This window comes from Mobula hypostoma, chromosome 2, assembly GCF_963921235.1.
Source record: "Mobula hypostoma chromosome 2, sMobHyp1.1, whole genome shotgun sequence".
Lineage (NCBI taxonomy): Eukaryota > Metazoa > Chordata > Chondrichthyes > Myliobatiformes > Myliobatidae > Mobula > Mobula hypostoma.
In genome coordinates this window covers 226,151,255-226,178,537 of record NC_086098.1, presented here as the reverse complement: position 1 = coordinate 226,178,537, position 27,283 = coordinate 226,151,255, and the positions used below count along the sequence as shown (strand labels likewise).

At 43.6% G+C, this 27,283-nt stretch overlaps 1 protein-coding gene across 2 annotated transcripts in view; it reads right to left on the bottom strand.

Annotated features, from left to right (window-relative positions):
- The window catches only part of LOC134342897 (piezo-type mechanosensitive ion channel component 2-like), a 240,104-nt gene that overhangs the window by 163,120 nt on the left and 49,701 nt on the right, over positions 1–27,283 (bottom strand). For both annotated transcript variants that reach the window (XM_063041568.1, XM_063041569.1), the window contains exons 11-16: positions 20,707–20,825; positions 17,986–18,249; positions 7,737–7,848; positions 6,527–6,708; positions 3,088–3,236; positions 2,181–2,354 (exon numbers count right to left, since the gene is read on the bottom strand). In XM_063041568.1, coding sequence (XP_062897638.1) covers positions 2,181–2,354; positions 3,088–3,236; positions 6,527–6,708; positions 7,737–7,848; positions 17,986–18,249; positions 20,707–20,825 — 1,000 coding nt within the window. The remainder of the gene's footprint in view (positions 1–2,180; positions 2,355–3,087; positions 3,237–6,526; positions 6,709–7,736; positions 7,849–17,985; positions 18,250–20,706; positions 20,826–27,283) is intronic.

Genomic DNA, 27,283 nt, shown 5'->3' with positions numbered 1-27,283 from the left:
TCGCTCCACGCCTTGTAAAAGCCATGAAAAAGACATCATCGCAGATGCACACATGGACACACAGATGCGCACACACACAGGCACACGCCAAAAAAAAGAAATACAGTATACACAGCTCGGGACACTAGTCACACCATGCTCAACCTTTTGATTCCTGACTTTGACTGAGGCCTTACCAACATCTGCCTCTACAACCTCTCCACTAACTGTTCTGTCGCTTTGGTTCCCATCCCCTGCAACTCTAGTTTAACCCTTCGCCCCTCCCCACCGCAGTACTAGCAAACCATCCCGCTAGGATCTTAGTCCCTCTCCAGTTCAGGTGCAAGTCATCTTTTCTGAATAGGTCTCACCTTCCCTGGAAAAGAGCCCAATCATCCAAATATCTGAAGCCCTCACTCCTACACCAACTCCTTAGCCATGTGTTAAACTGTATGACCTTCCTATTTCTAGGCTTACTAGCACATGGTATGGGTAGCAATCTTGAAATCACAACCCTGGATGTCCTTTCCTTTAACTTTGCACGTAACTCTCTGAACTCCATTTGCAGAACCTCCTCAATCTTCCTACCTATGTCATTGATTCCTACGTGAACCATGACCTCAAGCTGCTCACTCTCCTACTTAAGAATACTGGGGACTTGATCTGAGATGTCTTAGACGCTGGCATCCAGGGGCAACATACCAGCTGGTACTCTCTTTCTCATCCACAGAACCTCCTTTCTGTCCCCCTAACTAATGACTCTCCTATCACCATAGCTCGCCTCTTCTCTCCCCTTCCCTTCTGAGTCACAGAGCCAGACTCAGTGCCAGAAACATCCTCAGCTAGGTCATCTCACCCGACAGTGTCCAAAATGGTACACCTTTGGTTGATGGGATGAGCACAGGATGACTGTGTAACCCCTTTTCCTTTCCTGACTGTCACCCAATTTCCTGTGTCAAGCACCTTGGGTGTAACTACCTCTCTATATGTCCTGTCTATCACTCCCCCAGCCTCTCGAATGATCTGGAGTTCATTCAGTTCCACCTCCAACTCCTTAATGCAGATTATTAGAAGTTATGGCTGGATGCATTTCCCACAGGTGTAGTCGTCAGGGACACTGGACGTCTCCCTATCTTCCCACGTCCTGCAAGAGGAGCATTCAACTATCCAGCCTGGCATCCCTACTGTTCTAACTGAGCAAATATAAAGATGTGTCAATCATGTTGAGGTAGAGTGGTCTGACAGTTTCAAGTTCGTAAGTGTAAACATCACCAATAGCCCATCCTGGCCTAAACTTATGGACACCATAGCTAAGAAAGCACATTTGCATCTCTAGTTCCTCCAGAGCCCAAAGAAATTTAGCATGTATCCACTGACCATCACCAATATGGACACATCAAGGCTTGGTATGGCAACTGCCCTACCCAAAACCATAGGAAGTTGCAGAGAGTTGTGTACAACTCTAAAATAACCCTCCCCTCCATGGACTCTTCACTTTTTCTTGCCTTGGGAAAGCAGCCAGTTTAATCAAAGATCCCTCCTAAGAGGCAGAAAAGCCAAAAAAAACATGCACCATTAGATTCAAGGATAGCTTCTCTCCCACTGACTACTGAATGGACCTCTTTTTTTACGATTAGCTTTATTTATCGCACATATATTGAGACACAAAGTGAAATGCTTTGTTTGCGCCAAATCAGATCAGCGAGGATTGTGTTGGGCAGCCCACAAGTATCGCCATACCTCTGGGCCAACATAGCATGCCCACAACTCACTAACCCTGACCATAGTTTTTTGTAATGTGGGAGGAAGCTGGAGCACCCAGAGGAAACCCACGTGGTCATGGAGAGAACGTACAAACTCCTTGTAGGCAGCAGTAGGAATTGAACCCCATCTGGTGGTCAGCGGCACTGTAATAACATTACGGTACAGTGTTGTACCGTACCATATTTTGTACAACAAGATGGACTCTTGACCTCACAATCTACCTTGTCATTCCCTTGCACCTTGTTGTCTGTCTCCATGCAGTTTCTCTGTAAATGGACACTCTTCATCCTGCATTCTGTTATTTGTGCTACCTCAATGTACTGATAAGATGTAATGGACGGCATGCAAAACGATATTATTCACTGTACCTCAGTGCACGTAATAACAATAAACCAATTGCTGATACACAAGCAAAGATCTGAAGAAATGTACAGTACCTGCAGATGATGTTATCTTGGCTGGGACTGACATGCCTTAAATCAGTCAGGCTGAGGAATGGATTGTGGAAGTAATGAAGCTGGAGGATGCAGGCCAGGAGGAAGGCTGAAGGAAGAAGGATACTAGCAAACAGTTCGGCCGTATCATACTGCTCCAATCCCAGGTCCTTCAAACTGAAAATGGAACAAGACTCACGTTTCTCAACAACAATTCAAACCTGTCATAGACAGTACATGCCAAGCTGAAGGTGCTTCAGAAATGCAAGACCTTCCAAAGTCAACGTGCTGGTGTTCATGAGCAAGCCGTGGAATGGAGTCGAGTTAGGCCTCTAAATCCTGCTGAGTACTTTCTCATTACCAAACATCGTACGGACTCTGAAACCAACAGGCAGCCAGCTCTGCTGGACTCCAGGTTGCAGCTTTGACCCAAAGCGATGACAATTCATTCCTCTCCATCCAACCCACAGGAGCTGCTCGACCCACTGAGTTCCACCAGCAGGTTGTTGCTGTTCTGGATTCTAGCATGGGTGTTCTCAGTGTGATGAGATGGGGGTCTAGTGCCTGGACACCCCATTCCACCCCAGCAGTCCAACACCACCCAGACCACCTGTGAGGCTGCAATGGGACAGATCACCGCAGCCACCAATGTGCGAGCTCTCTTCAGTACATTTATAAAGCACCTTTAACCTGACAGTCAGCACTTCAATGACCATTAAGGTTTTTACAGAAGGAGGATCCAGCAAGGGCCCAAGAGTTAACCAAAAAGGTAGATGGATCTTAACTGCTAAAGAGAGCAGAGAAAAGGGAAAAATTTTTGGGGAATCCTAGCAGAAAAGGACCGAGCATCTGAACTGAACTACTTCAATATCAACTTCATGCATAAGATAAAGGAAGATTAGTCCTCTACCTGTCCTCGGACATTCCCATTGTTCGCTGAAAGAGCCAGGATACTGTCTTAAACTGGTATATGTAGATGGCGATGAGCACTGCCATTGAATAAGACACAACAGCAATCCAGAAGTACCTCAGGATCCGGCGCCACCAGTCATAATGTATCTGTCATCCACACGAGGGAATAAATTACAGTGGGTGAGCTGTGGCAAATCATCCCTCACTAACCCTCCTCACCTCCTTCTCCATCCCACTCATCAACCCCATCCCCAAAGCCATACGTAACTGAGTGTGTCACTGTTGATGCTATCCACTTCCCCTGCGGTCTCACTTAGTAAATACCCCCACCGCCCCCCACCCCCCACCCCGCCATGGCTGGGTTTACTGCCTATGTCTGGAAACACAACAGATTCTGCAGGTGCTGGAAATCCAGATGAACACATGCAAAATGCTGGAGGAACTCAGCAGGGGGCAGCATCCACAGAACACAAAATAGAATTGACATTTCAGAATGAGACTCCGATGAAGGCCCGAAAAATCGACTCATAAGAACATACGAACAAAAGAAACAGGAGCAGAAGTAGGCCATCTGGCCTGTCGAGCCTGCTCTGCCATTCAATAATCTGATCATGGACTCATCTCCACCTACCTGCCTTTTCCCCATAATCCTTAATTCCTCTACTATGCAAAAATTTATCCAACCTTGTCTTAAATATATTTACTGAGGCAGCCTCCACTGCTTCATTGGGCAGAGAATTCCACAGATTCACCACCCTTTGGGAAAAGTAGTTCCTCCTCATCTCCGTCCTAAATTTATTCCCCTGAAGCTTGAGGTTATGTCCCCTAGTTCTAGTCTCACCTACCAGTGGAAACAACTTTCTTGCCTCTATCTTATCTATCCCATTCCTAATTTTATATGCTTCTATAAAATCTCCCCTCATCCTTCTGAATTCCAGTGACTACAGTCCCTGGAGACTCAATCTCTCCTCATAGTCTAACCCCTTCATCTCTGGAATCAACCTGGTGAACCTCCGCTGCACCGCCTGCAAAGCCAGCATATCCTTCCTCAAGTAAGGAGAACTGCATGCAATACTCCTGATTTGGCCTCACCAGTACCCTGTACAGTTGCAGCATAACCCCCCGCTCTTAAATTCAATTCCTCTAACAATGAAGGTCAACATTCCATTTGCCTTTTTGATAGCCTGCTGCACCTGCAAACCAACCTTTTGCGATTCATGCACAAGCAATCCCAAGTGTTTCTGTATTGCAGCATCCTGCATTTTTTTGCCATTTAAATAACAATCTGATCTTCCATTTTTCCTTCCAAAGTGGATGACCTCACATTTACCAGCATTGTACTCCATCTTCCAGACCCTTGCCCACACACCTAACCTATCTATATCTCTCTGCAGACTCTCTGTATCTTCACAATTTGCTTTTCCACTCAATTTAGTGTCATCAGCAAACTTAGATACACTACACTGGGTCCCCTCTTCCAGATTGTTAATGTATATCGTGAACAATTGCGAGCCCAGCACTGACCCCTGCGACACACCATTCACCACTGATTACCAACCAGAGTAACACGCATGTATCCCAACTCTCTGCTTTCTGTTTGTTAACCAATTCTCCATCCATGCTAATACATCACCCCCAACTCTGTGCATCTTTGTCTTATTGTAGTGCCCTGGTTCACATCTTTACTGTTATGCTGCAGGTATTTCATTCAGCAGCTCTGTAAGAGCTGTTTGTTCTGCTTTCGGCCTGTCTGGGTTATTGTTGAAGATAAGGGATGGTGTGGAATGTGTGCCATCCAATTAGCGGGGAGGTTTTCTTGGTGAGATGCAACAAGGTTGGTCTTGGGCTTTTGTTCGAGAGGAGATGAAGAGAGAAGACGCTGGGAAGAACTGGTCATAGCATACAATCTGGTGGGAGACCCGTTTGTTCAAGATAGATTGCTAGCGACATTCGGAAGGTGGTGTGTGCTTTCACGTTGACCAAGGGCCCAGTGCGTGAGTGACAGGGAAGTTCAAGATGAGCTCCAACTTGTGCACATTTGACTGTTTCATTAGAATGGGCCTTTTTTTGTTATTCTTTACTAACCCTTCAGTTAAGATTCATAAATATAATTCCTTTAATCATATGTGATGTACTGTCTGTTATTTCGGGGCATTAATTTGTAACAGGGAAGCGAATTACACAGCATCCACACAAACAGGGGGTTTGGGGAGGGGACTCGCGCCTCAAACTCACACGTTTGGTGGGGCCGGAGATTGTCTTCCCTAGACACACAGCCGAGGAATCCGGGGTGTTTCATTATGGATAAGACTTTTATGTAGCACCTTACCGAAGGCCTTCTGGAAATCCAAGTAAATAACATCCATCTGTTCTCCTCTATCCAGTGCACTTGTTATATCCTCAAAGAACTCCAGTAAGTTTGTCAAACAGGACTGGCCTTTGCTGAATCCATGTTGCATCTGTCTCGCTATTTCTTCTTTAATGATAGCTTCACGCATTTTCCTAACTACAGATGTTAAACTAACTGACCTATAGTTACCTGCCTTTTGCCTACATCCTTTTTTTGAACACTGGCATGACATTCGCCTTCTTCCAATTCAGAGTCCAGAGAATTTTGGTAACCCAAAGCCTCTACTATAACCTCTGCCACTTCTTTCAGTACCTTGGGATGCAGTCCATCAGGACCAGGGGACTTGTCTTTCTTTTGGCCCACAAATTTGCTCAGCACTACCTCTTTAGTGATAACTGTTGTATTGAAGTCCTCACCTCCCATCGTATTCATATCATTTCCTTTTGGCATGTTAGACATGCCCTCCACCATGAAGACTGACACAAAATAGTCATTCAAAGCCTCGGCCATTTCCTCATTGCCCAATATTAATTCCCTCTTCTCGTCCTCCAAGGGAACTGCATTCACTTCGGCCACCATTTTCCACTTTATATAATTATAAAAAAATGACTATCCATTTTTATATTATGTAACCAGGTCTGGAGAGGAAGGGTGAAGAAGCCAGAATAATTTTCATAATCTATCTACCCTTTCTTTATTGATTGCGTTATTCCTTTCCATACATGTTGCCAGACCTGCTGAGTTACTGAAGCATTATGTATGTGTTGCAAGTGTCTATATCCTTGATAACCCAGTAACTCTTTCCTCAGCATTCTTTGTGAACGACTGATTTATACCAATCTAATAATTACTGGAATAGTATTGAATCAATTATAATAACCCATCAGGCCAGGTACTGGTCAAGTCCAAAAAAGCATTCCCTGGTCTCAGTGTTTGTAATGATTATTCCAGGAATGGTTTAAGTACTTGGTTCTATGCTCGGGAATAGATTTTATTGTTTGAGAAGTCTGATCTGACCACCATTGTGACTGGAGTGAGCTGGCACCTTTCTTTGTGTGTTGTGTAGAGGTGCTGAGCATGGACCTACCTGATATAAAGCCACGCAGAAAAGGAACAGCTTGATGTAGAGAATCTTGTAGACCACGACTCTGCCATTGAAGCTAACGATGAAGAACATGGCTGTGCAGAAACAGATCCAGTATTTTATCAATAATCCCTTAACAACACTTCCGACCATTGTCATCAGTGTCACATCCTCCTGTGTACCTTCTGCAGAGACAAGCAGAAAAACAAAAGGTAGCATATTTGCTGCAGGCAGGTTTGCTACATGTCAATGCTGAAACTTACATACACATTGTGGGTAGAAACCTGGGACTCTCTCCCACCATGGGCAGCATGGTGGCGTGGTAGTTAGCACGACGCTTTACAGTAGCGGATGCCTGTGTTCAGTTCCTGGAACTGAACAGGCTGCTGCCTGTAAGGAGTTTGTATGTCCTCCCTGGGACCGCGTGGGTTTCCCCTGAGTGCTGTGGTTTCCCCTACAGTCCAAAGGTGTACCTGTTGGTAGGTTAATTGGTCACTGTGAATTGTCCCATGATTAAGCTAGAATTAAATCAGGGGATTGCTGGGCGGCACGCTTTGATAGGCCAGAGGGCCTACTCTGCGCTGTATCCCTATAAAAAATTTAAAAATAAATAAATGAAATTCTGGTCTCTCCCATTCAGCAAGAGCAGGGCTGAACTCTTTCTCCTAAGATCGGAGAGGTTTTAGAGTAAATTTATTACATGTGCTGTGAAGCACAAGTAACTTTGAGAGAATAAGGAAAAACTGGTCCTCGTGGTAACAGTGGAACGTGGGTTTGAGATCGTCAGTAAAAGGAGATAGGAACAACTTTGCTCACACTGATGAGTTACTGCTTCAAGCACGGGTGATGGAAGCAGATTCAATAAATCTTTCAAAGAGATTTGGGGAAACGCTTGAAAAAGGAAAAGAAAATGCAGAGTGATGCTGACAAGCAGGGCAATGGTTCTCACTGTTTGGCCTTTTCCAGAGTTACAGCAGGAAGAGTGGGCTGAATGGCCTCTTTCCCTGCTGGATAGCCCTATGATTCAGAGGAAGAGTTGGAACTGATGGGGCTAACTCTGCTAAAGGGATAACAACAATTGTGATTCAGCCTGAGATTATACCACACCATTGAAAATTGACATCCATTTAACACAGGAGAGGGAACTGAAAGAAATCAGTTCTCACACAGGCCATGTTTGTGGCTACATTGATGAAGGAAGGAGCTTTCTCACCTGTTGCCTGAACTCTGACCTCACTGAGTGACCCCTGGGTCCTTTTGCTCATTTCCTCTTTCTCGATCAAGTGCTGACGCAGCAAGAGCCAGAACATTAAAGTGTAGAAGATCTGTTGCAGAGAATAGCCAAGCGTCAGTAACTAAAACCCACAGCAACAGCAACACACATAATATGCTGGAGAAACTCAGCAGGTCAGGCAGCATCTACAGAGGGGAATGAACAGTCTACCTTTCAGGATGAGACCCTTCACCAGGTCTGGAGAGGAAGGGTGAAGAAGCCAGAATAAAAAGGTGGGGGAGGAGAATGAGTACAAGCTGGCAGGCAGTAGGTGAAACTCGGTGAGGGGAAAGGTCAGTGGGTGGGAGGGGTATGAAATAAGGAGCTGGGAGATGATGTGGAAGAAGTAAAGGGCTGAAAAAGGGATGTGATAGGAGAGAAGAGAGTGGACCATGGGAGAAAGGGAAGGAAAATGGGCACAAGAGGGAGGTGATAGGCAGGTGAGGCAAGAGGGGAACCAGACCGGGGAAGGAGAAGTTACTGGATGGTAGAGAAACCGATGATTATGCCACATCAGGCTGGAGGATACGCAGACAGGATTGTGAGGTGTTGCTCCAGCAACCCGAGTGTGGCCTCATTTATAGATTTATTACAGCCAGAGCTTAGCACAGTCAGAGTCTAGCACGCTGTTCAATCCATCCCTTGTTTTTATTTGTGTTCATTGTAAACCTTTAGAATCGATCATCAGACAAAGAAGAGAACAAGTGTTTACTGTTTAACTCTACACCACAACCAGCCAATAACAAAGGACAATTCCCTATTCTTTCTCATAATTTGAGCTCATCCCAAAGCAATAGGAAGCCTGCAGTTCAAAACCTGATATTCATTGACAAATAGAGAGTGTGGATGGGAAAGATGAGGAATTATTGATTATGTTTTGCAATTATTTGCAAGATTCTAATTCCTACCAACCTTCCTTTGCTTGACAGTGATTGGACGAGACTGATCATGCACTGTGTTACTGGGGATGATGACAACACTCCTTGTTTCAGAGGCCGGTAGTTGTTGCTGCTGCCTTCTGTCCCTGCCCCCTTCTTAAAGCAGCAGCCTAGACACTGGGTCGGTGAGCACAATGCAAGTGGCACAAAAAAAACAACTTAACCTGGGTTAGATCAAGCTGGTGAATGAAAGCAGAGTGCCTGACACACACTCACACAGCTGAACACATCACTACTTACTAAACCCACATCTCTCTATCCCAACATAAACTGGATCTCAGATTCGCAACCGACAACTCTCGTTGAAATCTCAAGTTGAGCGCTGGTGCTGTCCCCACCCAAGGGCTGTGTGCTCAGCCCGCTGCTGTTCACACTCCTGATTCACAACCGCACTGCTGGATCCAGGTCAAACATCATCATCAAGTTCTCTGATGATACAACAGTGGTTGGCCACATCAGCAACAATGATGAGTCAGCATACAGAGAGGAGGGAGAGAGGCTTGTCAAATGGTGTGAGAACAACAACCTGAGTCAGAATCAGAATCAGGTTTATTATCACCGGCACGTGAAGTGAAATGTGTTAACTTAGCAGCAGCAGTTCAATGCAATGTATAATCTAGCAGAGAAAAAAATAAAACATCATAATAATAAATAAACAAGTAAATCAATTACATATATTGAATAGATTTTTAAAAAGTGCTAAACCAGAAATACTGTATATTTTAAAAAAAAGTGAGGTAGTGTCCAGATCTTCAATGTCCACTTAGGAATCGGATGGCAGAGGGGAAGAAGCTGTTCCTGAATCACTGAGTGTGTGCCTTCAGGCTTCTGTACCTCCTGCCTGATGGTAACAGTGAGAAAAGGGCATGCCCTGGGTGTTGGAGATCCTTAATAATGGAAGCTGACTTTCTGAGACACCGCTCCCTAAAGATGTCCTGGGTACTTTGTGGGCTAGTGCCCAAGATGGAACTGTCTAGATTTACAACCCTCTGCAGCTTCTTTCGGTTCTGTGCAGTAGCCCCTCCATACCTGACAGTGGATGCAGCCTGTCAGAAGGCTCTCCACTGTACAACTATAGAAGTTTTTGAGCGTATTTGTTGACATACCAAATCTCTTCAAACTCCTAATAAAGTTTAGCGGCTATCTTGCCTTCTTTATAACTACATCGATATGCTGGGACCAGGTTACATCCTCAGAGATCTCGACACCCAGGAACTTGAAGCTGCTCACTCTCTCCACTTCTGATCCCCCTATGAGGATTGGTATGTGTTCCTTCATCTTACCCTTCCCGAAGTCCACAATCAGCTCTTTCATCTTACTGACGTTGAGTGCCAGGTTGTTGCTGCGACACCACTCCACCAGTTGGCATATCTCACTCCTGTACACCCTCTCATTACCACCTGAGATTCTACCAACAATGGTTGTATCATCAGCAAATTTATAGATGGTATTTGAGCTATGCCTAGCCACATGGTCATGTGTATAGAGAGAGTAGAACAGTGGACGAAGCACACACCCCTGAGGTGTGCCAGTGTTGATCATCAGCGAGGACGATATGTTCTCACCAATCCACAGAGACTGTCGGTCTTCCGGTTAGGTAGTCGAAGATCCATTTGCAGAGGGAGGTACAGAGGCCCAGGTTCTGCAGCTTCTCAATCAGGATTGTGGGAATGATGGAATTAAATGCTGAGCTATAGTCGATGAACAGCATCCTGACGTAGGTGTTTGTGTTGTCCAGGTGGTCTAAAGCCATGTGGAGAGCCATTGAGATTGCGTCTGCCATTGACCTATTGTGTCATCAGGCAAACTGCAATGAGTCCAGGTCCTTGCTGAGGCAGAAGTTCAGTCTAGTCATAACCAACCTCTCAAAGAATTTCATCACTATCGATGTGAGTGCTACCGGGCGACAGTCATTAAGGCAGTCCACATTATTCTTCTTAGGTACTGGTATAATTGTTGCCTTTTTGAAGCAAGTAGGAACTTCTGCCCATAGCAGTGAGAGGTTGAAGATGTCCCTGAATACTCCCGCTAGTTGGTTGTCACAGGTTTTCAGAGCCTTACCAGGTACTCCATCTGGTCCTTCCGCCTTGCGGGGGTTCACTCTCTTTAAAGAGCCTAACATTGGCCTCTGAGACAGATATTACAGGGTCATCAGGTGCAGCAGGGATCTTCACGGCTGTAGTTGTATTCTCCCTTTCAAAGCAGGCATAGAAGGCATTGAGTTCACCTGGTAGTGAAGCATTGTTGCCATTCATACGATTGAGTTTCACTTTGTAGGAAGTAATGTCTTGCAAATCCTGCCAGAGTTGCCGTGCATCTGATATTGCCTCCACCCTCATTCGAAATTGTCTCTTTGCCCTTGAAATAGCCCTCTGCAAATCATACCTGGTTTTCTGGTACAGGCCTGGGTTGCCAGACTTGAATGCCACAGATCTAGCCTTCAGCAGATGGCTTAACTCCTGGTTCATCCACGGCTCTTGGTTTGGGAATGTACAGTTAGTCTTTGTGGGCACACACTCATCCACACAGGTTTTAATGAAGTCAGTAACAACTGCAGCATACTCATCCAGATTCAAAGATAGATCCATGAATACATTCCAGTCCACCGATTCAAAGCAGTCCTGTAGACGCTCCTGTGCTTCCCTTGTCCATACCTTCTTGGTTCTCACTGCTGGTGCTGCAGTCTTCAGTCTCTTTCAGGGAGTAGAAGTACAGCCAGGTGATCAGACTTCCAGAAGTGAGGGCATGGAATATCATGGTAAGCATTCTTGATGGTGGTGTAGCAATGGTCCAGTGTGTTGTTTCCTCTGGTATTGCAAGTGATCTGTTGATGGTAGTTGCTTCGTGAGTTTTTCAGACTCACCTTGTTAAAACCTCCCAAAACAAAGGTAAAGGTGTTAGGGTGTGCTGTTTTGGGCATGTTGATCCCATTACTCAGCTCATCTAAAGCCTGATTGACATTGGCCTAAGGTGGAATGTAAACTGATACCAGAATGACCCCAGAGAACTCCTGTGGTGGGTAAAAAGGACGGCACTTTACTGCTAGATATTCCAGGTCTGGTGAGCAGAATTGGGACAGCACTGATAAAGTTGTGCACCAAGAAGAGTTGATCATGAGACATACTCCTCCACTTCTGCTTTTGAGAGGCTCTATAGATCTTTCCTGACGGTGTATGGTAAACCCATCGATCTGAATCGCTGCATCCAGTGCAGAAAGGGTTAACCAGGATTCCATGAAACAAAGGACACACACAGTCCTAATGTCCCTCTGATTCAGCATCCTGGCTCTGAGATCATTGATTTTATTCACCAGCAAGATAGTCAGCATAGGGAGTTTAAAACTCCGTTTCCTTAAACGCACTTGTAATCCCATTCTGCAGCTGCGCTTCCTCTGAGGTTTTCTCCGTGGGCCCTTCCGACCACAGACTGTGTTGTTTCTGTCGGTTTTAGGCAGTGATAGTTTGCTTAAGACATCTTTGTTGACTGTACTGACCTTGGAAGCAGTTGTGCTCTTTAGCTGTAACAGGCTGAAACGGGAATATTTCAACGTATCCATTGAGAGGACTGCTGCTACTCGAGTCGCTCCTAGGCGCCTCGTGGACGAGGCTCTGCCATGGAGAGAGTGAAGAGCACAAAGCTCCTTGGTGTGCACAACACCCCTCAGTAGTCAAGAAGGCAGAGCAACGTCTATACTTCCTGAGGAGAATGAGGTGTGCAAGCCTCCCCAACACCATTCTGACAACTTTCTACAGGAACACCATCAAGAATGTCCTGTCTGGCTGCATTACTGTGTGGTACAGAAGTTGCAAGGCATCAGACTACAAGACCCTACAGAGGACAGTAAAAACAGCCAAGATAATCACAAACTCTTCCCTCCCCCCTATTGTGACATTTCCTGGGAGCATTGTAGATGAAGGGCTCAAAGCATTTAAGGATCACCCATCTCACTAATTCCTTGACCCACTACCATCAGGAAGGAGGTACAGGAGCATCAGGACTAGGATTGCCAGACTGAGTAACATTGTCTTCCCTCAGGCTGTGAGACTAATGAATACCCTGTCACCACTGACGTCTCATCACTAAGACAGCGAGCTGTTTATTGTTTACTACAATGTTTATTGTTTACCTGTGTTGTACACTACATGCTCTTTGAATTATATTGTATTAACTTATTTGTGGTAATATTTTGTTTTGTGTGCTGTGTGTGATATGTGTTTTGTGGGTGCATTGTGGTCTGGAGGACCATGTTTCTTTTGCTTGTATACATATACAGTTAGATGACAATAAATTTGAACTTGACTTGAATGATCACACAAAAAAGGAGGATATTGTGCTGAAATCCCAATGATTCCATATTGAGACTGGTGCATTGATCAAAACCTGTTGCATTCATCAATACTTTCCACCTTCCCTCACTGTTCAGTCGTTTATGTGCTTCAGTAAATGTCACTGTGATCTTAGGCTTGCTGATCATCCCACAACTCACTGTCTACCAAAAGTTAAAAAAGTTCAAAGTTAAAAGAAAATTTTATTATCCAAGTTCATATATGTCACCATACACAACCCCGAGAATCATTTTCCTGTGGGCATACTTAGCAAATCTATAGAAAAATAACTATAACATGATCAATGAAAGATCAACCAGAGTGCAGAAGACAACAAACTGTGCAAATGCAATTATAAATAAATAGCAATAGATAATGAAAACAAAAGGTAAAGAGTCCTTAAAGTGAGGTAATTGGTTGTGGGAACATTTCAATGATAGTGCAAGTGAGCGTAGCTAACGCATTTTATTCAAGAGCCTGATGGTTGAGGGGAGTAATTGCTCCTGGAACCTGGTGGTACAAGTCCTGAGGTACTTGTACCTTCTACCTGAAAAGCATGGCCTGGGTGGTGGAGATCTCTGATGATGGATGGTGCTTTCCGAGGACAGTGTTTCATGAAGAAGTGCTTAATGGTTGGGAAGGGTTTACCCGTGATGTACTGGGCCAAATCCACTAGCTTTTGTAGGATTATCTGTTCATAGGTATTGGTGTTTCCATGCCAGGCTATGATGCAGCCACTCAATATGCTCTCCACTGCACATCTATGTCAAAGTTTTAGGTGTCAGGAATCTCTGCAGACTCCTGAGCAAGGAGAGGTGTGGTTGTGCTTTCTTCACAACTGTATTTACATGCTGGGTCCAGGACAGGTCCACAGACATGGTAACACCCAGGAATTTAATGTTGCTATCCCTCTCCACCTCTGATCCTCTGATGAGGACCGACTCACGGACCCCTGGTTTCCCTCTCTTGAAGTCTACAAGCAGTTCCTTGGTTTTGCTGACATTGAGTGAGAGGTTGTTGTTAAGACATCACTATCAAATTTTCAATCTCCCTCCTGTATGCTGATTTATCACCACCTTTGATTCAGCCCACAACAGTGGGGTCATCAACAAGCTTGAATATGGCATTGGAGCTGTGCTTAGCCAGACAGTCATAGGTCACAGCCCGGTCTGCTCTCCAGCAATTCATCTTGTTGGCACAAGTGACGATAGGAGAATTGGAGAGCGTACAACTATCATCATGTCTCCCTCATTTGCCCTCACCTACAGGGCAGCTTTCACACCATGGCTACCTTGTGATAGGCCTGTTTAGATCTACAAAATGTGGCACAGACAAAAGATCCTGTTGGGGAACTTGCAGAACTTCCTTAGCACAAGTTTCAGGGTGTAAACCATTATTTAGGTACAGTTTGAAGACTCTTTGACTAAGTGTATGAATGGAAGTTAGCATCACTTAGTGAATGCTTGCAGGTATTTTCCCCCTCATGTTTGCTGAGACTAGAACTAAAGCTCATAGGTTAAGGGTGAAAAGTGAAATATTTAAGAGGAACCTGAGGGGAAATTTCTCCAGTCACAGGGCTGCACAAGAGTGGAATGAGCTGCTTGCAGAAGTCATAAATGTGGGTTCAATTGTAACATTTAAAGAGAGGTTTGGATAGATACATGAACGGCAGGGATTTGGAAGGATATGGTCCAGGTGTAGGTAAATGGAACTAGATAGGAGATGAGGTCAACATGGACTAAATGGGCCAAATGGCCTATTTCTGTGCTGTATCACTTCATGCAAAATGGCGTGTTAACCTCGAACAATAACAAACCCATTTTCTAGTCAAGAATTTTTTTTTCCCTCCCAGTTAATACTGCCTCAGGGGTAATGGTCATACTGAATCCTGGAATAGCTTTGTCACTTCAGCAGTCTGACATAGCAACTTCCCTGCACATTCTGATTCCAAAATGAAATGGAATCATATTGACAGAACTTATCGAGTGGAAGATTCCTCAGACTGGCTTCATATACCCTGTGGTCAGATCATTTCTCTTGGGAAGTGAGACTGGCAAGGGTGGACAAGTTGGAAAAATATTTCAGGAAGAGTCTTCTGTTTCTCTAAGAGATGCTGCAACTATTGTGTCTCCTGACACAAGAGGGCTCTTGGTTCATTTCATTATTAGACACTGTTTATTGCATCCAGTTCTCTAGATGTGGCTTTTTCTACATCAGTGAGACCAGGCAACCAGGTTGAGGACCTGCAAATCAACGTTCCCTCTCATTTTTTTTTTTTTTTTTTAAAACAGCTGTGCAGCCACAAAGGCTATGTGTACGGGAGCATTTCAGTTACCTAGAGGGAAGAGTGACCTGCATTCTGTCTACCATGGCTGCCTGGATCTGCTGGTTGCCAGCCCATTTAATTCTCCTCCCCACCCTCATTTCCACACTGACCTGACTGTTCTCAGTCTCATCCACTGGGAGAGTGAATCCAAACAGAAATCAGAGGGAGAGCACCTCATATTCCACCTGGGTAGTCTATCTCCAGTGGCATGAAAATTGAATTCTCCAATTTCAGTAAACTGCTCCCCTCTGTCCTTTTTATCTCTCCTCCTGATTTACCCATTTCTTCCCAACTCCCCATCACCCTGTTTCCTCCCCATTACCCACTTCATCTGCCCATCACCCTGTTTCTTCCTCATTACCCACTTCATCTGCCCATCACCCACATGCTCCTCCCACTGTTGCCATCCCACCTCCCTTATTTGGTTCCATGCTCTATCTTCCTTTCCTTTCAGATTCCATTATCTGCACCTCCACCAATCACCTTCCAACTTCCATTACTATTTTCACTCTTCCCCCCTCTATATGCCCCTCTCACTCTCACCAGGATCCATCCATCACTTGTTAACACATTCTCCATCCCTCCTTATACTGGCTATCAACCCTTAAATCATGAGTCTATTTCCCTCCACAGATGCTGCCTGACACACTGAGCTCCTCCTGCATCTTGTTTGTTACTCCAGATTCCAGCATTGTGTCTTCAGTGTCCATGTTACGTTGGCTGTAAACCTGATGCTGTGTTGCAACCATTGACTAGGTAGTGCAATCACTCGAGTCGAGTAAGATGTTCTCCTAAGGGGCTGTCTATTGGTGGGTCCTCTGGAGGCTGTAGATCCACATATTCTGGTGCAGTGTGGACACGAGTAAGTTGTAGCCGTGGTTAGTGGTTGGGCCTTTTGATTGTTCATACTCTCCCTTTGCAGGTACTACTTGTTCTCTGCGACACAGCGGAAGTCGCTCTCGTGTAACACAACTCCCCCTTGAACAGATTTCTTCCAGGTGTATCTATTGAGTACAATGTCTTCCCAGCTTTTAGACGCAATGCTAAATTTCTCCAGGCTAATTTTGATACTACCTTTGAGGTGCTTCCTTTGCCCAGCAGGGGCTCACTAACTTCCCTTCAACTGAGAGTAAAGGATCTGTTTGGGGAGACATGAGTTAGGCATCCGGTTGACATGACTTATCCATCGGAGTTGGTGTAGGAAGGATGACTGCTCTATAGACCAAAGGCTTTGTTTGGACCTGTAGGTCACAATCTTCAAAGACTCTTTTCCAATAGCTCTGCTCAGGCAGTGGTTGATCTCCGAGTCAATGTCTGTTTTTGAGGAGAGAGTGCTGCCAAGGTAGGAAATGGGGTCCCATTTTCAAGGGCAATTTAGCCAACTTTTATGGAGGGCTAGATAAATGCCTGTTTGGGTGGTAGATGATACAGGGCCTGTGTGTTCCATATATTTAAAACAAGACCCACATTGTGGACACAGGGAGTACTTCTTTAGATAGAGGAAGGAGTCAGAAGATAGTGGAAGATATGTGCAAGCATTTTGCCTTTTGAGACAGATGCCTCTGTAATTGCCACAACTGCAACAATTTGCCTTGTCTCCCTCCCTAAATATGGTCCCTATTAGAGCATAATCTGTGCCAATCATGGCCTTTGTGATAGTCACATCATGGTGGTCCCCATCTCATACAATGATATAGTCAGTGAAATGACACTGTTCAGATGGGGGTGCTGCCAAGATGCCTTGAATTTGCTTTTCTGGTGGAAGAGTATTTGATGGTAAGATTGCGTTCAGCACGTATGGTGAGAAGTAGTTCTCCATCTGAGTTGCTGTTGCCAATGCCTTCCTTTCCTAGGGTGCTCTTCCAAAGGTTGAAGTCTCCACCGACCCAGGCACTGACGTCCCCGAAGAGAATGACCTTATCCTCCTTGGGATGCTTGGCAATATCATGTCTATGCAAGCATAGAAGGCCTCTTCTGCATGCTCGTCTGAGTCCAGAGTTGGTGCATAAGCACCCATTACAGTTGTCATCTGGTTGTTGGCAGGCACCAAATGGGTTGTCATGAGAGTTCACTGATCCCCAGAGGAAATTCAGAGAGCTGACTGATTCTGGACATGGATCCTGGACTTGTCAGCTGCCTTCCCTTTCCAGAGGTGGTGTAACCACCCTTCTCCTCCATCAATTGCCCTCTGTCTGGACAGTCAGGGAAAAACATGCTTTTTGGTGTGAATCTGGCTATAAATCTATTACCACATTTTTCATTATTGAAAGCCCCTGGAGCTTTGCATTGTTAATATTCACCCGCCCCCCCCCCCATACGTCCTTATTGCATAGAAGGAGGCCACTTTGGCCCAACCAATAATTACTGACTCACAAAGCAATCCCATTCCATTTTCCCATCTCCTTTCTCCGGCTGCATGATATTCTCTGCACTGTCCCATCCCATTTTCCCAAAGTTCTCCAATAAAGTAGATGCAACCATCTGCATCCCAGTTCCTCAATATGGGAACCTCTGATATGCTCTCCCTCCACCCTGATTAGGCTCACTGTTGCAAAAACGTTGCTTTAGCACCAATCCGGTTTGTCCCAGCCCCCACGAACCTTGGCAGCCAGGTGCACACACGGTGTATTTGATTTCTTCAGGTCAAAATCGATGAGGATGTTATCAGACACCCCAGGGAAGAGCTCGTCCTCGGTGAGCTGCAGGCCCACAAAGAACTGCTGAGTGACCAGCAGGTTCCCATAGATCACCAGAACCGGAGAGCTCAGCTTCGTCCAGCGCTGCCGATCCCGGACCATCCAGATCACGCAGGACCAGATCAGAAGGGCGAAGGTCAGCCAGCTGTTGTAGGTGATGCTCCAGACCTGTGGATGAGAAGCATGCTCAATAAACAGCTACATCAAACACCCTCTAATAACCAACCAATACACCTCGATTACCAATGGAACAATAGAGCAAGGTTATGCCAGGCACAGATATTGTGGCAGGAGGTTCAGAGAGCTGGGATTGTTCACTGTGGAAAGTCTGGTAATGGCCCAAATGATTATGAAAATATGTAGCAAAACTGATCAAGCAGTCAGTGTTTTTGGATAAGCATAATATTATTATTTCCAAAGAATCTTTGGATCAGTATCATTGGATCCAACAGTATTCATTGTGAAAGAGGGTAGGGGAAAATTTAAAAAGGACAGGCAACACAGTCAAGGAATTTTTATAACTACTTATTAATAACTGCAAACAAGAGTTATCAATAGGTCTTGAAACTAAGGCTACGTCCACACTAGACCAGGTAATTTTGAAAACACCAGTTTCGCGTAAAAACGATAGGCGTCCACACCAGGCATTTTTCAAAATACCTCCATCCACATTAGAACGGGTATTTGGGCGAATCTCCTCCTACTGGGCATGCGCAGGACACACAGAAAACAAGTGAAGAGGAAACAAAGTCCTGACGAAGGGTCTCAGCCTGAAACGTCGACTGTACCTCTTCCTAGAGATGCTGCCTGGCCTGCTGCGTTCACCAGCAACTTTGATGTGTGTTGCTTGTATTTCCAGCATCTGCAGAATTCCTCGTGAAGAGGAAACGGTATACTTGGCACGCGTTTGTCCAGTTACAGACTAGATAAACTTAAAAGGAAATTGCCAAACCAAAGACTTGGTGCACGTTTGTCCAGAAACATTTCCTTCAGCCAAAGTCTCTTCACCGATGAAAGGGACAACAGCTACAGCTAAATGCAATAAGGCTTGCTACTGGGCAAAAGTGAAATTTGCTGTTACCTCATTTGTTTGCCTTTACTTTTGCCATGTCTTTGTGTATTATTTTGCTGTATTTAACATGTGCAATAAAATGAATTACTGGGCAAAAGTGACAATTGCATCTATTGAATGTTTGAACAAGCAATACATTAATAATGTTACACGAGCGTGGCGGTGGACGAACCCAAGTGCAGAACACAGGCACGGGGGCAGAGTCGGGAGGCATTATCGCCGTAGCGAGCTTGGAATCGGTTTCCAGGAGAGTCCTTACCCGAAGTCTTGGGTTTGGAGAGAATCCAGGAGCAATGCTAGACTTAGAACTAACAGCCCTAAGAACCATGAAACGAGGTTACTCACACCGGAGTCGACCAACGAACTGACAGCTCCTTGTTGTGATCACAGGGTCTTTATCTTGCATTTTCTGATGGAAAGCAGGTGTGTGTAGTTAGTGGAACCTGGGAATGATTGGAAATTTAACGAGGGGATTGAGGCCCAATTCCAGAGCTAAATATTAAGGTGGGGGATTGCCAGAAGGGACCATGACAAATAAAGCGCCTTGTTAAATGTATAAAACATGTCTGCATCAGTGTTATCTTGTATTTCCATACAATGCTACATTAGGCTGTTACACATCTATCATCAGATATTGTTGTCGTGGTGTTGGAGGTTGCGTTCAAGAAAACAATGAAATGACGCGCTGTCGCCACCATTTGTTCGGCACGTCATGACAGCGTTTTTAAAATTAGCCGGTTACCCTGTACGCACTACAACGCCCAACCGGCGTTTTCAGATTTAAACACCCTGGAGAGTGTTTTAGAAAAGCTCCTTTATCGGGGGAGGAAAACGCCATTTCAGTGTGGATGGAGGGTCAAAACGAAGAGAAAAAGCTTCAGTTACAGATTTATCCGGTCGAGTGTGGACGTAGCCTAACAGTACAGAAATGATTGACTACTGAATACATTGAGAGCATAAAGACTGTGGAACATGGAGTGGTAACTCTGAGTTGTGAGTAGAGGTGGGATTCACACCAGTGAGAACGTACGGATGACAGATGTGGTGGGAAGGTGAGTGGGTGGGTGGAATTTAGAAACACAGCAGGAAGGAGAATTGCTGGAATTGATTAGGTCAAAAAAGGGATCCTATTATAACAATCTTTATGTTTCTTCTACTGAGCTATTCCATGAAACGAGGTCATTGAGGTCATTAACAGACAATACTGGGACACCATTAGGCCTTCAAGTAATGTACAGAAACTTAAGTGCAAAATAAACTTTACTTGCTTACAGGGCATATGCCAAATATTTTTTGGCTTAGATTAAGTGTTTCACCAATGGTCAGTGTGATTAATACCGTATCAGCATCAATGCAAAGACATTAATGAAGATGCTCTCATTGTGCCAAGGCATTATAGTGACGTACATGAGCTCTACGTCCAGTTAATATTCTCTAAAGTGGGAGCAAATAGAGAGTTTCTCTGTGGAGTGGTGTGCATGTGGCTGACTGGAGTTGAATTCTGTAGTGTTCAGGGGGCATAGAGCTAAAGGGCAGCCCTGCCTTCACCATACCATCATGAAGATGAGTGCACAAGTATAGCTCTGCTGCATCACCATGTGGCCAATGATAGAGAAGCTACTGGATGGCTTCCCCATGTCATCCTCTGACATTTCCATCTCTTGGCAGACACCTGCAGAGGAAAAGGAGAGGGGCATCAATATTGGCCTGAAACGTTTCAGAGAGCACTTTGGGCTGCAGGGAAGAGCAAGTCAAACAGATTTTGGTGACAAAAGGTTGAGCAAAGCTGAGAGACCAGAGAAGCTGAAGTTACATCAGAAACAACAGTCGAAGTGTCTAGCTGGTTGGACTCGGATAAACAATACTAGAACATCAGTTCAGGATAAAGAAATAAAGATCTTAATGTCAGTTTGCCAATGTAAATTTCAAACAGATTTTAATGCTCTACAGTACTGGGGGTTCTCAGCGGGTCACACAGCATCTATGGAAGGAAGTGGGCAGTTGACAGATGAAGGGTCTTGACCCAAAGCTCAACTGACTATTTCCCTCCATAGTTCCTCCAGCACCTGTGTGTTTCTTCAGAGTTCCAGCGCCTGCAGACCCCTATGCCTTCAAATATGTTGTTACAGCACTGAAATAAGAAATATTTGAGATAGGTCTACCAGAGCAGTAAAAGAGGCAAATATAGATGTTCAAATACTGTTCGACTTCACAAAGCAGCAATTGAACGTACAAGAGACTTAGGCTTTGACTGGAACATTTATTAACCAGAAAACTGATCGGGTGGAAGAATTGATTTTTTTTTATTCATTCACAAACAGCAGACATTGCTAGTTAATGTCAAAATTTATTAGTCATCCCCAAAATCCACTTGAATTAAGGGCCAACTTGATCATCTAGAGGACAGTTAAGAGTCAACTACGTTTCTTTGGATCTGGAGGCATTTACAGTTGGTTGAGGAAGTTTGATGTGAGCTCCCAAATTCTAAGAACTTTCTACAGGGGCACAATTGAGAGCATCATCCTGTCTGGCTGCATCACTGCCTGGTACGGGAACTGTACTCCCCTCAATCGCAGGACTCCGCAGAGAGTGGTGCGGACAGCCCAGTGCATCTGTAGATGTGAACTTACCACTATTCAGGACATTTACAAAGACAGGTATGTAAAAAGGGTCCAAAGGATCACTGGGGACCCAAGTCACCCCAACAACAAACTGATCCAGTTGCTACCATCTGGGAGACAGTATCACAGCATAAAAGCCAGGACCAACAGGCTCCGGGACAGCTTCTTCCACCAGACCATCAGACTGATTAATTCATGCTGATACATTGTATTTCTATGTTATATTGACAGTCCTGTTGTACATACTATTTATTATAAATTACTATAAATTGCACATTCAACATTCAGAGGGAGACGGAACGAAAAGATTTTTACTCCTCACGTATATGAAGGGTGTAAGAAATAAAAGTCAGTTCAATTCAATTCAATTATGGTATGAAGGGACATTAGTGAAGGAGATGGATTTTTATGGCAATATTGTAATTACTTAACTTCTCTAGTTGCTATGAACTCAGCTCTGGACCAAGGACAAGCCCAGTGAGTTAACCAAGCCAGAGGAAGCTTCACTGGACAAACTCTGAAGAATTGATATACCACACTGATTCTTGAGAATTTGAATAAAACAGGTTTTAATTTTGAAAAGAAAAAATTTTAAATGTTAAAAAATCTAAACTTATATGCTTATAGAACAAGGTCTCAGCAATCGAGCAATATTTCAGTGCAACCTCCTGATTTTGTAATTTTTTCATAAAATGTGTTTTTCCTGTCATTACGCAGTTTTCGTCAACACAAGTCAGACACAATAAAAAGCTAATTAATCCTATTTATTTAGTCTTATATAGATTTAGAGCTTTTAAATCATTGTGTCTACACCATAGGTACACATATATGCTGTCAAATGTTGAATATTCATTTTTTATACTATTTCACATGTACTCCTTTAAAAACTCTTCATGCAACTTTTATCATTAGCATTAAATACACAAAATAACAATATTGGACATAAGAAAACACATTTTTAATTTTAAAGAGACAATTACTTTAATAAATCAACTGTTTTGGAGGAACAGATTGTAAGCATATTAATTTGAAACAAAGGAAGTTCCACTGACGGTGGTAACTGAGACCTGACGGTGGTGGCAGTGGCCTAATTACAACAAACAATTCCAACCTTTTCACCACTCAAGTCAATGCTTCCTTGCTTAACAACTTTATTTAACAATTTGGTACAACAAATAACAATTTGTCATGTACATTTTATCCTTCTGTAAATATTAACAATGGTAAACAGCAAAATATAAACTACAGTACAACTGCAATATTTAAGCATAAATATCAGAAAACACACTAGGAACTAAAAAAAAAACTCCATCCACTTCTGGGCTTGAAAATCTTCGAAAATGTTCAGTCAGCTTTATCAGGAAGCAGGCGATTAATATGCTCCTCCTCTATGAAGTCCATGACTTCAGCAGACAGGTGGCAGAGCTCCCTCATACTGCTTGCACGACCCGGTGATGACGGCTCCATCAGTTTGACCAGAATATCTTCAACTGGCATGAAGCACATATCCTTTCCACCTGGTTACGGATGGAAGTGAGTGTTGGGCCCATGAGGGTGGAAAAACTCCACTTGAACATCTTGATGATGAGCATCCACAGTGACAGGCTTTGCTAGCTACCAATTTGGTCATAAATGACTGCAATCCAATCTCCACAATTAATGACACCAGCAGATATATCTGTCGTAGTCCCATCAGGACCACTCTGGGGTTCCTGCTCCATTTCCTCCATCAGCATTGCCAAAGGCCCTCTGTTCTTTCCCATTGTGGTAGGGCCATCATTCTCCTCAGCCTGCACTCTGGCATGTGTATTTTCAGTCAACTGAAATGTTGTTGGGCTGAAACACTGGCACATCTGTGGCTCACAGCAGAAACATGACAATGATCTGCAATGGATGCTGTTTCCGAAAGGTATGACCTGATGGATTTTCCTCGTTGCTGGTACAGGTTTTAGTGGTTGAGAAAGAAGTGCATCATATGTCTGCATGTCACCTTCAGCAATATGATAGAGCTGAGTACTGCAAAGGCTTCTCCCAACCATCTCAAGGAAGATCTTGCCATCCACAATGTCATTCCCCCGTAGTACAAGGCTGTCTGCAGTCCTTTTCACAGTTCCCCCAATGACATCTGAAGCTCCCTTCCCATGTGAAGTGGCGAAGAAGTGCCAGGTTGTTCTTTGGAAACCCAGTGTTGGAGGGATATTGCAGAGGAGAGAGAAGTTCTTGTTTCTGTACTGTTTGCTGGGGCCACCTGACCAAAATTGAATGGTATCAACTTTTGGAAATTTTAAATGAATATCTCTGAGGACTGGTTCCATGTGGGTCCAATGGCAGAAGCATCCTATCGCTTGGATTCTGATATTGTACAAAATCCTGCTTTCTCTTCTTTTGTGTAGTACATGCCAGTGTGAAGATTGAGCTGTGGGAGGTTCTGACCAAAATGGCATGACTGTACCTCAGAACTATATTTGCATTTCCATGCCTCAGGAAAGTCCGCATGCACAATTACAGTGCTTTCATTGCAGTTCTGTATCATGCTCCTGTATTCCCCGGACTGGTTCTGAACCAAGCACACATTTGTTGTTGTTTCACTCTTTAGTTTGTCTTCATACAGTTTGATGAGCTCTGCCAGTATGCCATTGTGCTTCACAAGTCTTGTATTGTAGTGAATTCCATCTGCTGTTTGGTCCTGAACTCGTTCCCATTGCTGCCACTCAACATCGGTCAACTCTTGCTGTGGGGTGAGAAGTGTGTGCTTGTGGAGACACTGGGTGCAGGAGCGTAGAAGACATGCCTGGCTTGTCTGAGATCAACATACAAGTTCAAAACTATCCTCCAATTTGCTAGACTTGACAATACCATATGCTCTTAGGACCTCAAACCTCAGCATTGCATTTTCATGGCATTGGCATTGGCAAGTCTTTCGATCTGATGGTTTTGGCGCTGTGACATAGAATGGACGTAAAGCACAGAAGGATGAATAACTGAGTTTTACAATTGGTTCCTTTTTGATGAACTCCTGGTGGAGGTTGAATATTGTGTCAGTCAGAATCATTCTCTGATGCTTCATTTTCTTCCACGTTATCGTGTCGTTTGTCAGTCGTCATTCATGCAACATTATGGTAGAAATCCTGAACCATCTGGGTTATTGCTTGAATTTAAGTGGATTTTTTTGTCAGTAGTCCTTCTCTTTCGCAGTGTGTTGTACATCAGCCCGAACTGCTTTGTCTGGTGTATTAGGCGATATTTCTTTAGAACCCTGCCTGTCAGAGTCAAGTTCTTTGATTTTTGAGCAGACTGTAAATTATTTTTGTTTTGATTAAATTCTTGAATGAGACAGTTGTGGAAGAGCAGGGTTTTCTTGATGGAGGGGTTTTTGAGTTTGCTTCCCTGCACAATCTGCTCAGTTTTATTTCTTGGTGATTCTGGTATTTTTTTTAATTTCTAGTTTGCTCTCGTTGCCAACACTTTTTCAATTTGTTCCTATCTTTTATTATTTCTTGAAGTTTATTTTTCAAAGCTTTCATCTCTCTCAAGTATCTTGCTCTTGTTTTCTTTCTTTCCCTTTCCCCTGCTATAGCCTGCCTACTGCGAGCTGGCTCCTGTATAGTCTGATCCAATGGATCTGGGCGAGTGTCTGAGCATTCTGGATCCTTTCTCTTACGCTCTCTTGACTCTTGCTGTCTACATTTCCACACCTTTCTCTTACTCCTCTTTTCCCTTTCATTCAAATCACTGATAGTTTTTATCTTCCCATCCTCTACTCTCTTCTTCCATCTTTGCTTTTCCTTTCTCAGGTATTCCTCCTTTAACTCTGGCTCACTGTATATTTTCTCTCTCCACTTTTTTTCAGTAGTCCCTGTTTCTTCTCCTTCGCTCCTCCACTGATAGCTGCTGCCTAGCCATAACTTCCTAAAATACATAAAAGGAAGATCAGAATTTAATGGAATTACAATGAAATTGTGCAAAATTACTATGAATTTAATTATGTTTAATTTGGTGAAATTTTATAAATTGATTATGAAATGGTGCCACTAAATTCATTTATGGTTTTAGTCACTGGGGATACATATAGTAAGGAAATATTGTAGGCCTGTGTGTCAAAGAAATAAAGGGGAAATTATGTATATTATAAATAAAGAGGTTAATGAAACATTACCAGCCATATTACTATTTAGTGTGATCATAAATTATATTCAAGCCTCCATTAAGGATGATTTGGATGTTTTTGTCAAAACCATCAAACTATGTGTCACCACCATCAGACAGAAAACCTGACGGTTTCGACGTCTGACAGTGGTGACAAAAACACACATTTTTACATGACATGCGTGAGTTGTAAACAGGAGCCACCTTGTTTTCCCTCTGTTGCTAGCTGCCTCTGGCCTCTACTTAAAATGCATGAATTTATGTCATAATTTAAAATAATTCTTTCTATACAAAAGAGGCAGTGTTGACACATCATGGTTGTGACAGTAGCAACACCAATAAATATGTTAAAATTATTGAAAAAATAGCAAACTTACAGGAGCTCGTTTGACCTTGATGCATTTAACAGATGTGGAGGGTGGAAAGGGGGTCCTCAGGAATATAGTTGACCATCTGCTTGCCTGATTTTATTGTTTTTATATAAACATCTGACAGTGTCGACCAAAAAAAAATTGGGACACATTTTGAGCAACCACAAAATAAGAGTAAATATTGTTGAAAATTCACTGCTTTTAGCTTTAAAGAGATTTTTCACTCTACTCTTTCATCTGGCAAATATACATTTTAAATTATTTTTTCAGATTTTTTTATCAAATTGAAATGATAATCTCTTGTCTGAGGACAACTGATTTTGTAGGTATTGGGCTATCATACAATGATATCATTTATCAAATTAAAAACAATCATATGAAAAAATGTTGCATTTGTTCAAAAGACCCTCAGATGATCAACCCTGATTATTTTAAATAAGAAAATGTTATTCATTTTCAACGGAATTAGCACTTTTCTTAGTGGGGCATGTTTTCACCGAAGTCTCAAGAATCAGTGACCACAGCTAATCAACTTACTGATGCAAAAGGCAATTCACCCCACCATCAAAGGGAACTTCTTCACTCAGTGAGAGTCTGGAAAAGGCTGCCAGCAGACATGGAAGATACAGGCTCAATTGTAACATTTAAGAGAAGTTTAGATAGGGTCGTAGGTGGGGGGGATTTGGAAGACTATGGTTTGGGTGCAGTAGATGGTAATGTGCAGAAAATCAGGCCAGCAGAGACTAGATAGCTGAATGGCCTGTTTCTGTGATGTAGTACTCTATGACTCTGTAACTCTAATGAAGTGTTGCAATAGTTTCTTCCTGGAGCCACAAAAGTTTTGATTTAATTATGTTTAAGCAGTTTGTCAGTGAGTTAATCATGAATAAATTTGGAGGACAATAACTCAATCACAGCAGCAATAAGTTTCACTTCTGTTCTGATTTTGGAGCTAATTAGGGCCATGTGGATAGAAATATCTGCATGGAACA